At 44.6% G+C, this 12,884-nt stretch overlaps 2 protein-coding genes across 2 annotated transcripts; one reads left to right on the top strand and one right to left on the bottom strand.

The window, feature by feature from the left end:
- Nucleotides 1-3,078: 3,078 nt before the first annotated feature.
- Nucleotides 3,079-3,993, top strand: N7498_008988 (uncharacterized protein; the record flags this gene model as incomplete). Its single annotated transcript, XM_058456050.1, has 7 exons — nt 3,079-3,099; nt 3,155-3,220; nt 3,276-3,341; nt 3,416-3,527; nt 3,605-3,696; nt 3,750-3,837; nt 3,887-3,993. 7 exons carry the CDS (start codon nt 3,079-3,081, stop codon nt 3,991-3,993), a joined length of 552 nt encoding a protein of 183 aa, XP_058306038.1.
- A 2,550-nt stretch (nt 3,994-6,543) lies between these two features.
- Nucleotides 6,544-7,604, bottom strand: N7498_008987 (uncharacterized protein; the record flags this gene model as incomplete). The annotated part of the gene is made up of 4 exons (XM_058456049.1): nt 6,544-6,698; nt 6,748-6,844; nt 7,203-7,376; nt 7,443-7,604. 3 exons carry the CDS (start codon nt 7,602-7,604, stop codon nt 6,836-6,838), a joined length of 345 nt encoding a protein of 114 aa, XP_058306037.1. The 3' UTR covers nt 6,544-6,698; nt 6,748-6,835.
- Nucleotides 7,605-12,884: the final 5,280 nt, after the last annotated feature.

The raw sequence follows: 12,884 nt of genomic DNA, 5'->3' as shown, positions 1-12,884 counted from the left end.
TCATTCATTGGGGAGTGACATTTGTCATGACATTGTAGCATTGTAGTATCATCGTTAGTTATCTAAACCACTAGCTTTCAATGAAATCAAACGTTGTTGGGAACTAAAGAGGGCTACGGTCTGGAAACGTCTCTGCTGAAACACAACCGAAGGTAGACAATCCTCCAGTCGCAGCGATACAAGCTAGGGCAAGGCCGGCTATAGCGAATACTCCAGCAATGACGCTTGTCGCGACAGTTGATGTTACAAGGCAAATCTCGTTTGTAAAGGTTTGTTGGAATGGGTAGTCAGGTCTCAACTGGAGAGAATTTGGCATGGGACCATGTCCGCTAGAGACTAGAGTAGCGTAGCAGTCCACAGAAAAAGACAGTCCCGAAGAGTGCTGTGCCTATGATGCTGCTGCTGGGGGGTGGTGCTGCTGCTGTGGATGGTGCTGCTGCTGTGGATGGCCCTGCTGTTGCGGGCCATCCTCCTGCTGCTCGCGTGGTGACCATGGCATTGGATAAGAAAAACAGACCAAGGCAAGGTAGGGTAGATCGCAATTTCACTAAGTGTCGGGATAATATCCCTTGCGTGGTGTACGCATTCCTGCGCGGAGCTGCGGCTCCGGTGTGTTGTGACCGCCAAGATTGGTATCTTGGAACCTGACCGGATACACACATCTATCTACATGAATCAACCAACTTTTGCTTAGGAGCATAAACTGTTCACTTAACTGTGTACACGGTACCTAGCTAGTGATACCAACACTTAGAAACAGGAATGGAACAATACAACTGGGGGCACGGAAACCGATAAGCATGGCGTGTACATAGATGTCCCCGGGGCTTTCCCCTCAGCCTATTCTGTTTCATAATATACCGCAGATGATATACAATAGACTATTACGAGATAATTGATATTATAATCATGGTAGCTACTTGCTTTTTACTCACACTTCATTTAAACGGGACAAAAACAATGCAACATCAAAGTTAACAGAGAACGCGGAATTAATACTCAAATAGAAGAGGGGTCGCAGAAGCATATTAATCATGAAATTGGACAACGTATTCTTCCCGGTTGACTCGAGATAAGAAGCGGCTTAGATCGGGATTAAATAGAGTTAAGGATAGACAACATCAATTGCGATTATTCTAATCACTCCCTACTGGTCGAGAAGAGTAGAGCCAGACTAGCAAGCTTTGGATCTAATAAATTCAACAACAAGATCAAGGTCTCGCTCCCGACTTGGGATAGAATGACCTCCAGGATGCCAGATAACCACGGGCCTCGTTTCCATATTCGGAGGCTGAAAACTCTCAACCAACCTCATTGGCGCGTCCTTACCCACCACCTTATCCGAACTCCCCAGGAGACGTAGCGATGGTGTCCCAATATACGGCTCATAAAAAGCGCGATAGGCAGGATAGGAGCTGGGATAACCAGAAATGCTAACCACGAACTTAAACGGAGGATGATTGAGTGAGGTAAACGCATCGGGATACCTCATCCCGCCATGCGATTGAAAGCGCGCAAATGAGACTTTCCTGTTCCCTTCAAGTAGTGATGCGATCATCCCAGCCATTGCGCCACCCTGGCTAAAACCTATGATGCCATCGAAGGGCTCACAATCCTTCAGAACGGAGACTGTGGACTCTAAGCCTGTCATTAATCCGGGATACAGACCATCGACATTGTCAGCTTGCCACCAGCAATAAGTTCCACGCTGGTCACGTAATTCAGAGGAATCATCAGTGGAGGCGAACTCAAAGCGACCCGTTGGATAGACGAATTCTACCCCATTAGGCCCGAAAACCCGTTGGATGAGCTTTTCAAGCGCACTGGCTTTGGCTCGAAAGAGCTCACCTGATTGCCAGGCCCCTGTAGGAGTGAGCACATTCTAGATATTTTGAATGAAGGAGCGTACCATGAATCATGAGTATCTTCATCCTGGAGATGACACGTATGTATAGCGCTGAGATAACCTGTTAACATCGCTCTATATTCAAATCAGTAACGCTAGATTCACCTGACCAGTTCCCCTGACTGCGGCAAGAAAACAAAGCCCAGGAAGGAGACCAGGGAAGCGAAAATTTACCCGGGCGGGCTGATCGAAGGATAATTTGAAAAATGTGACGGGGCGCTCTTCTAGGGAGGCGTCTGGATATCTTCTGCAGAATCTTGACAGAAACTCAACCCTATTCTTCTCCTACCTAGTGGCAGTTCAAATGAGTATAAAGATTATGAGGAGATATTACGAGGAGGAAGTAAAGGAGAGGACACGAAGCCAACCTTGGAAAAAAAAGAGACGCTATGACGGAGGGGTGACGCTACGTCAGGTATGTCGATAGAGAAGCAGTACAATGTAGCTGGGAAGTGGAAACCTGCAGGTGTCGGGAACCGTCATTCCCCGTTTCGGGCCTCAACCTTATTGGGTTCGCATGTTTAGATTGGGCACCATTTCTTGCGGGTTAGACCGACTTTTCTCTATATGAGGAAAATCGACACGACGACACACTTGCTCGGCACACATTTTCCTTTCAAATTCTGCTTAGTCATACCGGGTCGACCAGCCAGAATGCATGTCGGAACGAACAGCCTATGGGGACCGGATTATTGGATGATCCGAAGTAATTATTTCTTATGTAATCAGAAACCCCCATAGTTAAATTGCCAGATTCAGGGGTATAGCAATACAGAGTTCTTTTCACCGCTGATTGGCCCTTATATTACGTGCTCCGACACGTTATATCTAGGTATTTGGTGTGCATATAGGTCATCGCACACATGGTGTAAGGTCATCGCACACATCACGTGATTTTATTTTTATTTTGCCCCACTTTTCTGGAAGAACGTAAATCCTTCGTAATTTTGGAATTACCCTTACGGAATTACCCATCCGGAATCTTCCTTCTATAATCCTTCTATAAAACTAGACAACATCTAGTTCTCTTCTTCACTATCCTTCTCTTCTTCACCATCCTCTCTACCATCTCCACCATCTCCAAAACCATCCTCTAAACTAGTAAACAGCTGGTTCTCATCATCTCCATCATCTCCATTATCTCTATTATCTCCATCATCATCATCATCATCATGGCCCAAGTCAAGAAAAATGTGAGTTTACTAGTTCTGAAGTGGTTTTGGGGCATTCAAACTGACAGATTTACAGCCAAACTTCCAACGTTACCTTGACCTGTCGAAGGCAGATCTGAAGCTCCCTTCTCTCACTGAAGACGTCAGTTTACTAGTTCCGAACTGGTTTTGGGCTGCAAAGCTAATTGATATTACAGAACAAAGGCTATTGCACCATCGAGGTTGGCGAGAGATACTGTCGAGTTGAAGATTGTGGAAATGCTGTAAGTCTTTTACTTTTACTTCACTTTACTCCTCACTTTGCTCCTTTCTAAACTAGTTGCTAACTACTTTATAGACTCTCTTTACCTCCACCAACAACCTCCGCAAGCACGTTCAGAAGCAGCATCCTGAAGTGTCTCTGACTGGCGAGGAATTTGGTGGTCGCCCTTGCCAAGCTGATGAATTCCGTGCTATCAGAAAGTGCTACAACTAATTAAGAACTAGTTAATTTGGATTTCTGAATAAATTACTAACTAGTTTACAGAGTTTTTCAATGAGATCATGGAGGCCTACGATGAGCGCGAGGCGGCAAAGGAAGAGATTTTGCCTAAGCTTCCTCTCAAGAATGATCGATCGGTAAGTATCGCGATATATTAGTTGCTAACTAGTTCTTCTACTAATATTCTTAGGTGCATATTACCAAAATGCGTCAAGCCGTTCGATCGATGAAGCTTCCTATGCCTTGTGAGGTTTGCAAAGACACTGATCAACCTAAGCGTGAGTACTCCAGAAATACAAGGTTTAAACCAGTTACTAACTAGTTTAGTCTGCTGCCATGACGAAGTCAAGGGCACTTGTGAGCATTTTGGTCTTTTCACTGACCCTCGCAATCAGCAGGGTCAGGAGTACGTCCCATCAGAGGATGAGGCGTAGGGACTAGTTTGAAACTAGTTTTCTTCGTGGGTTTTGCTTTTTTGCTATCAAGCTTCAAGAACTAGTTTTAACTAGTTCTTTATGGTGTTTTCTATGGTTTTCAATTTGCATTTTTATTTTGAGAACTAGTTTTACCTAGTTCTTTATGGAGTTTTGGAGTTTTGCTTTTTGCTTTGAGAACTAAAAAAAAACTAGTTTTAACTAGTTCTTTATGGTGTTTTGCGTGTTTTGTATTTTGCATTTTTGCTTTAAGAACTAGTTTTACCTAGGTTTTAACTAGTTCCCTCTCTTTATCTGCTCTAGTTGCGCCGCAACAAGCTGCCTTTCTAGTTCCATCTTCGCAACCCTTAGTTCTTGTTCTTTAGTCTCAAGCTCTAACTGCTGGCGCTTTATTTGTCTTTCTTCTCGAGCATCCTCTATCCCCTGGCGTTTTTGCTGAATTTCGAGCTCTCGAAGGTCGCTTAAATGATCACGATTTTGCGAGTTAATCGCTGCTGTACGACGAAGACTAGAACTTATGGATGCACTATAGAAGTAGTTAGTAATTGATTCTTAACTAGTTTGAAACTAGTTAAATACATACCGAGACTGGCTACGTGTAACCCCTCTAGAGCTTAATCGCTGTGGTGTGGCTGATCTCGATCTTGACTGTGGTGTAGCTGACCTTGACCGACGTTCAATATCAAATACGAAGCCAGAAGATGAGGCTTCAAGGAGGATTTGATCGTCAATATCAAACTGAATTCGTTCGTCTCTATAATGAGCGGCTTTCTGTTCTGCTTTCTCTCTTTTTCTAGCTTCGCGCTGGAGATTCCTTCCAAAGCGAGCCTCAATATCATCAGCTTGATAGCGGTGATGAATACCGAAAGTATCTCGATTCTCTAATTGATCAAGATCCTGTTGATCGAGGTATAACGACCTACAACTAGTTAGTAACTAGTTATAAATTAGTTCGTACTTGATTCTTACTTTGTCACAGCACCTAACAATGAATCATAAGTTCCTAGTGTATAGGACTTATTATGACTTTGCTCAACTGCATTCGTATGAGGCCGGAATCTTGAGAAGAATTCAGGGCGAACACCTGAGCATGCTTTACAAAGCCCTGCTGCAATTACTGGGTGTCTCTTATGTCGAACCCAGTATTTAAGGTCTGGATCTTGCTCTAAAACTAGTTAGCATTTAATTATTAACTAGATTAGAACTAGTTATTTACCTTCAATAAGGTCTAGTAGCCTATAATAATCATCTTCGGTTTGACATAAAAGTAGCCCATTTAGACGCTCGCGACGCTCTATGTGGGAGTTATCTGGTCGATTTGGGTAGATCTTTGATACTGTTCGCATAAAATGGATAGCACAAAAGATCATAATCCGTACAAGGTGCCAGGTTGGAGAACGTTGATTGTTCTCGGTATCTTGGTCCTGAAGGAATGCACCTAAGCCTTTATACTAATTAGTAACTAATTAGTAACTAGTTTCCAATTAGTTCACTTACCAAAGATCTGCTTTGGGCACATATCACCAACAATTGCCTTGATACCTTCCCCATGAAGGTAGTGAAACCTAATAGGTCTCCCTATTGACCTTGACATAAGTTCGAAAACCATCCGGAAGATAAATTTATATCCCGCGGAGTTCTCTTGGTCAGTGAAGACACGACAGAGCGTTATGACTAACCCGGAACTAGTAAGTTATTAGTTCTTAAGTAGTTAATAGCGTCTTTACTTACTTTTACCATGGTCTGTGAGCATTGTAGCGAATATTACCTCGTTAATATCTCCTTTCACCCGCTTATAAGACATATCAACCTCGATAGCATCGCGCGTTGCTAGAAATTGAACCTGCTTAGCGAAAGCGCAGAAGACAAAATTCCCTTCTGAAGTTTCATAGATCTCTTGAACATATTCCTAAAGAAAGAATTAGTTCGTAACTAGTTAAGAACTAGCTTTTGACTAGATAGATTACCTTTAGATCAGGTTTGGCCTCTAAATGATGGCGTAGGCCAGCTATACCTTTACCGAGTGGGTAGTTCAGCGCTCGTTGTTTCCAAAGTAATGCCGAAACCTTATCAATCTTAGCAAAGTTAGAATGGATCTGTGATAGCGTTTTGCATTTATACTGCTTGCAGAATTCACGAAGCGCAGGGCTGCGTAGGAATGTGCCTATAAGTAGTTAGTAATTAGTTTACAAGTAGTTTAAAACTAGTTAAATATATAAACATACTTAGCTTAAGGTCTGGGTCTAGATTTTTGCAAATTAGATCAAGGACCTCGCTAGCGATTATCCATGGAGCTTTTGTAGGCGGCGGTGGTGGATGAGAATGCCTTCCACGAGAGTAGAATATTGCGTATGGGTATCTCTCAGGGAGTAGCGGGATAAAAGTCTGGAATATAACGTTACAAGCGCCATGGCTCTGGATTTTACCCTGACCCTGAGGATGAATGACGCCTAAATCTAGTTAGTAACTAGGTCTTAACTAGTTTAGAACTGATTCGTACCGCATAATGGCCTTCTTGAGGCCGCTGGTTCAATCACTCCGCAAGTCAGTGGTCTAGGCTGATAAGTAGAGGCTAGAAGCTTCTGTAGAAGTTCTATATCAAGTGATCTCTCTTTTGGGATTAGAGAAGTGTAGAAGTGATCTTGACGGTTCTCTCGTGATGAATTCGCGCAGCTTATATAATAGCTATGCATGCCAGATACGTTCTAATAACTAGTTAGTAACTAATTATTTACTAGTAGTTATAGGACTTACATCGTGATAGTGCTGGCGAAATATAGGTTCACAACCTTGACGAGAGAATTTACACGCGACACCCCGAAGAAACTTCTTCTTGATTGCGTTATATAGCCTAAATAGAGGTTAGTTTAGTTTAGAACTAATTCGGAATTAGTTTACATACCCAATGCTATTACGCTGTAGCTCTCCATTACCCTCCGAAAGCGAGGAATCCGCGATCTCTTGGCGTATGCTTGTAATCAGGGTCCATAGATCTTTATCCGCTTTTGTATGGGCTAGATATGAGAGTCTAGGATCAAGAAACTCGCAGCTCTTTATACCGCTACATTTAAAGCGCTTTCGCTCTGTTTGGCAGCCAAGGAATGCAGAGTGTATGTTCTTCGTGTCCCCAAAGCCACCCATAGCATATTGTGTCTAATAATTTATTAGTAACTAGTTTATAATTAGTTATAAGCTAGTTTATAACTTACTGATTTCATAATACGTCGTAGCTCCTCTGGTTTATGTTTATCGATACTCACGATATACGCAAACCCATCATCATGAGTTTCGGGATACTCTGGGAGCAAAGGTACGTACTCAATCACAGCAGCTGATATAGCGTGAGTTGGGTGAAAGGTTAAGGGAGTGGGAATATTAGGTGCCTTTGAAATTAGTTAATAATTAATTATAAACTAGTTCGGAAATAAATATGGTGAATATATATTTACCTCGTCTGGGTCAGGAATTGCGGTTTCAAATTCTTGCCCGCTGCCAAACGGGTCGACATAACCGCTTATATCCTCTGTATCGGGCGTAGAATCAAACTGTAGAAGCTCAGAGAGTGTACGATCCTCATAAGCCCTCCAGGTATAATCTGTAGCGCGTTCCATGGTAGATAGGTTGATAATTAGAAAGAGTGGGGGAGAAATAAGTGGGATGTGTGGGTAAATTACCGGGTTACCAGGGCATACCCTAGAAATTTACAGGGTTGCGATGAGCACGGGCCATAATTATAGTAAATATCACGTGATGTGTGCGATGACCTCTCGGTCGGTGTGCGATGACCTGGTTCCTCGTATTTGGTAATCCGACCCCCTCAGTGCCTGATTTCTTAGGCACTTATAATTCTGCCGAATCAATTGTGCCTATTTTTTAAGGTCTCAGTTTTCTCTTATCCGTAAGAGATTTTTTATTCTGGTTTACATAGTAAAGCCCCTGATTTTAATCCTATTAACTGCTCTCTTCTCGCCTTCTACATGTATCTCTCATAATGACCAATCATAGGCCTCCATCCTGATTATTCAGCATCCCCCTGACCATGCTCACTGCTGCGCAGTATCCTCCGATCTCCGACCGCGCGTCCACGCCCTCTAGGACCCTGCTCTCTATGACCTCCCTGTCCTCCACGTCCAAGGCCACGACTGCGTCCTGGGAGGCGCCCAGGGCCAGGCCCACGTCGCCCACGCCCACGACCTCGCGGTGGCTGTATATACTCGAATGCTGACGGCTCTCGTTGGGTTGAGCGGTCAAATGCTGTCTGCTGCTTGCTTTGCTGTGTGCTCCGCTGTGTGCTCTGCTGTGTTTGACGCCTGGGAAGGCCGTACGAAGTTGGCAGCTCCACGTGGCCTTCCCCGGCGTCGTACCGGTAAAGGATCCTGCACTAGGAGTAGAGCGTCAATAGGCGGCCTCTCCTAGGTCGTATAGATGCCAGTGCAGATGGAAAATCTCAGGCTCGAAGCTTCGACCCTCGTCTTGATACTGCTTAATTAGGTGGATACAGGTTTGCTCGATAGCCATTTGGTGACGAATATTAGTATATTGGCGCTTAACGGTGTCCTCAAAGCTCTCGAGCACCTTAAGAAGGTCATTTGTCGACGTATAAAGGTTTCTTTTAAGAAGCCAATGAGCTGCTTCAGCCCTTGATGTCGCCGTCTCACCTAGATGTAGGTAATGCGAGGTGTAGAGATGTAGAAACTGCTCGGGGCAGTCATCAAGCCATTCAGCCTGAATATAAGCTAGTATAGGCTGGAAAACTAGGTCTGCGTAGGACGCTTGGAACGAGCTCCAGCGTTGGTTTAATACGGCCTCTGAATCCGCATAAATTACCTGATTCCAGCGCTGAAGCATTGATTTCCACCCTTTATCGACTAGCTTTCGAAGCTCATCCTGAAGTCGCTCTTTAGTCATAGGCCTATCAGACCGTGTAGGATTATTAGGGTCGAGGTCGAGGTCAAGGCCCGCTGGTAAAAAAAATGCCAATTCTGCGCGCGATAGCAATCTGGTCTGATAGAAGAGGGCGAGGTTTTTTCAAGAGAATCATCTCGATATGCCATATACAGCTGATGGTCTTGGTGCTAGGAAAAACGACATTAATAGCACTAATAAGCTCTCGCTCTTTATCTGTCAATATCGTTCGAGGGGGCTGAAGACCAAGAGAGTCGTAGGCCTCTGCAAGATAACGAAGGACGACCTCGTAGGTGTCTTGCTTCTCATCTCTAATAAAAGCGAATGCGATAAAGCAGGTTTGGCCAGTAGAGGCTAAACCTACGATATCAAGCAGCGGAAGGCTATACCGATTGGTTTTATATGTGCAGTCCATCAATAGAACCCATGAATGACGCCTCAGCATCTCAATACATGTACGATGCATGCAGAAAAGCGTAGTGATGTGACCTTTATCGTCAAGCTTATGCTTGAATATCCATTCGCCGTCCTTTGGAAGCTCTATTAGAAGCGCTTGTATATGTGTTCGGCCAGCTAGAAACTCCTCACTAATCTTCTTTCGACAGTTGTAGATATCCTGGAATACTAGAATAGAGCGTGGGTCCTCTCGAATACTAGTCAGAATCTGTCGCGTAGTATAGCCTTGTGTAAGCTGATGGTCGATAGTTGATGCCTTTTGGGCGAGCTCAAGCCTGCGATGTACGGCATGGGTTGATGGCGCTGAGGGTCTATGGTTATGCGTAATAACCTCATCATGCTGAAGACGCCATGTGTTCGTATCATGCTGGAGCCGTAGCGATAGCCCAAACTGACATCCATTCCATGATCTGCGCGCTCATCCCTTTTGTCGTGGGAAGTAGTAAAGAGATTCCCATGCTTTATCTCTACTCCCCAGGAGTCCTTATGACTTTCCTCGCGGTTTTAATGCTCGTCACGACGATACCGTTCAAAATCCCTATTGGCATCAACTCCCACGCAAGAGGATCACAGCTGCGGCCATTCATATACTACGCGTGTGAAGATTTTGTTGCAGTCGATGGCTTACAAGATCGGGAATTCCGCGCGCGGTTTAATCATCGATACGAAACCTCAAGACCCTTTAGGCGCATGATGCTTCATTTGACGCTATGGTGGTTTCTTGGAGTTTGCATTTATCTGGGAAGTGTATCGGCTATAATATGGACACTCGATTTCCATATTGCGTTTGGTTTATCGCTCGGAACCCTCTTCGGATGGATTTTCATCTGGGCTACGTTGTCATATCTCTACTTTCAGTATAAGGTGGGCCGGCAGAGTCGAAATTGGGCGAACCCCTGTTCATAATGTTTGGCGAACATATTGAAGGTTTCAGAATTGTCTCAATCACCAGCGGTGTGGGTCACTGATGAGACTCCTCTATCTGGACAGCATTTTCCAGAATTGTATTACAATTCACGGGTTTATTTCAGGCAGGCAATTCATGGGAAACAGCAAAATCATAGGGTTGTCCTTGGACGGGCCTTGGCACGGCTTAACGTAATTCACATGCGAGCTGACCGCACAAGCGAGCTGACCGCTCACCCGCCCTCTTCTTATTTAATAGTATATTTATCAACCAAAACGCCTTGATATTAATTATTTTACCTAACTGGGCATCTAGGGGACTTATGCCCTATCTCGCCACATATAGAGCAGGTAAATCGACGCTTTTATAGGGGTGCTGCTGTAGTTTGAACCGGTTGAACTGAGTTATGCAGAATGGGCTGAACCAGAGAAATAGGCTGCTCAATACGCTGAGAGAGCTCTTGGGCCTCCTGGGCTGATAGGCCTACAGGATGTGCTTCTCGTCTCTGCGTACGTGCCCTTTTTTGCTTCTTTTTCTCGTTTTCTAAGCGTAAATCCTGGTTTTCCTTCGCGAGAATTATAAGCTCTTGACGGACGGTATGGAACCCTTTTTCTAGCTGGTCAATTGCTTGATATGCTCGAACTGATGGGCTTTGCGACCGTCGACGAAGAAAAGCTTTGATTGATGAAGCTTGACGACGTGCTTGAATGCTTGTTTTTGGTGTTTTTGGGCTAAAAGCGCTAGATCGACTGCTTGGTCGGCTCTGAGGGGGTGTAGGTGTACGAAGCTGAATATTTAGCTTTGATATCACTCGGTCGGCATCTAATGGCCCTAAACCAGCTGCTGCGAAGCTATTTTGAATCATGACTGATTTAAATGTTTCAACGCGCGCGAGGGGATATGCTTCGAGGAAATCAAGCTTATCGATATGGTTGATACCAAGACGCATCAGACACTCGACGATCGTACCGTACGCGCGTTTAAGCGATGCAAAACAACCAATATCAAGTGGTTGAAGTAAGTGTGATGAATGCGGCGGCATACAAATCGATATAATATTGTTTTGAGCACAGATTTCGTCAAATTGTGGAGTCAAATGACTACCGTGGCCGTCGAGGATAAGAAGCCGATATTTGCCTTTAATGCGATTATTTGTCGCTGGAATAAAGCACTTTTGTAGCCATCGAAGCCCAATTTCATCTGTCGTCCATCCATTTTGACTAACTTCAAAGCGCCAATCTCTCGGAAGGTCATTAGTCCAAGCTAGATTATGTAGTTTGGCTTTGAAGATAATCGTGGGCGGAAGCGCCCACCCAGAAGCGCTAATTGACTCGATTGTAATACCCACTCGCGATTTCCTGGCTGTAAAACTGATCGCCGACCGTAGTATTCTGCTCGGGTAATAACCTTTGCGGTCGCTGTAAGGCCCATCGCGAAGCAAGTCTCGTCAAAATTGTAGATATCCTCCGATAGGATACCATATTGCTGAATTGTAGTTTGTACACGATTAAACCACTCTTGAATAACCTTTCAATCCTCTTGTTTTGCTCGCTAATAGTCGTATCGACGTGAAAAACGAGTCTTTAGCTCTGGCTGTCTTTTGACATAGTTTGTGACCCTGTTTTCGCCGACCGTCTGGATTGGGGTTGAACCGCGCTTTGTAAGCAAAAGATTCGCCATTTCTCGCACCAGAGGGCCTAGGGGCTGTTCCCCGCGTATCCATTGATAATATCCACTTCTTAAGCGATTCCTCTTCAGTTTGGGTCAGTTTATGGTTGTTGGTGCGTCTTTCAGAGCGATTTTGGTGGCCATTGATACGGTCGGCGAGCGTAGAACGCGGAACGTTAAATCGGCGCGCTGCGTCTCGAATAGAGCTAATTTCTTCCTTTTTTAGAGCCTGTATAGCTAATAAAAGACGGCCCTCTTGTTCGATGGAATTACGGCTTGATTGAGCGCGTTTTGGAGGCATGGTGGTTGGTAGAAAATAGAAGAGACGCGTTGGGACGCGTAAATTTAGTTGGGTGGCCGGGTGGCTTGTGAATTACGTTATGTTGTGACTTTCGCTATGTAAGTACGTTACCCAATTAATTTCTTTACGACGGCCTTCATATGGCGAAACTAATTACAAGCTCCATAATACCGGTTGGAACGATGGCACGTGGGTGGGCCTCTAGTCAGACTAAGAGGTTCAAAAAAGTTGGCATAGCCGTGCCTTCTAGCGCCCCACTCCCTTCGGGTGTTCGTGCGCCGGGGCCCAACGTAACTTATTCCATCGATCTAACCCAATATAGCCTACTGTGTGTTGGGCACCTGGTCTTTCCGTTCGAGAGGTGATCGATTTTCACACCGAGTCGATCTCAGGAGCTATAAAGATTCTATTTGGCCGCAAAATGACGCAGGAGATATGAGACAGGGATGGTGTTCATGCCTCATTCAACCCTGTCTTCTTCCCCTGCAGATCGGCTTACGCGTATCTAGTTACGGAGTTAATAACACATCCGGCACGTCCAAAAAATGCATGCTGTCTGGCTTTGAAATCTCGATCTGCCAATAAGTGAGAACAGGTTGAACATGTATGTTAAAGGTCAATGCAAGGCAAACATTGGAAGCAAAATACTCGGTT

The sequence above is a fragment of the Penicillium cinerascens genome, assembly GCF_028974065.1.
Source record: "Penicillium cinerascens strain IBT 15544 chromosome Unknown scaffold_4_segment0_segment0, whole genome shotgun sequence".
NCBI classification, from domain to species: Eukaryota; Fungi; Ascomycota; class Eurotiomycetes; order Eurotiales; family Aspergillaceae; genus Penicillium; species Penicillium cinerascens.
The sequence above is the reverse complement of the archived record's forward strand: the minus strand, read 5'-3'. Positions and strand labels throughout refer to the sequence as shown.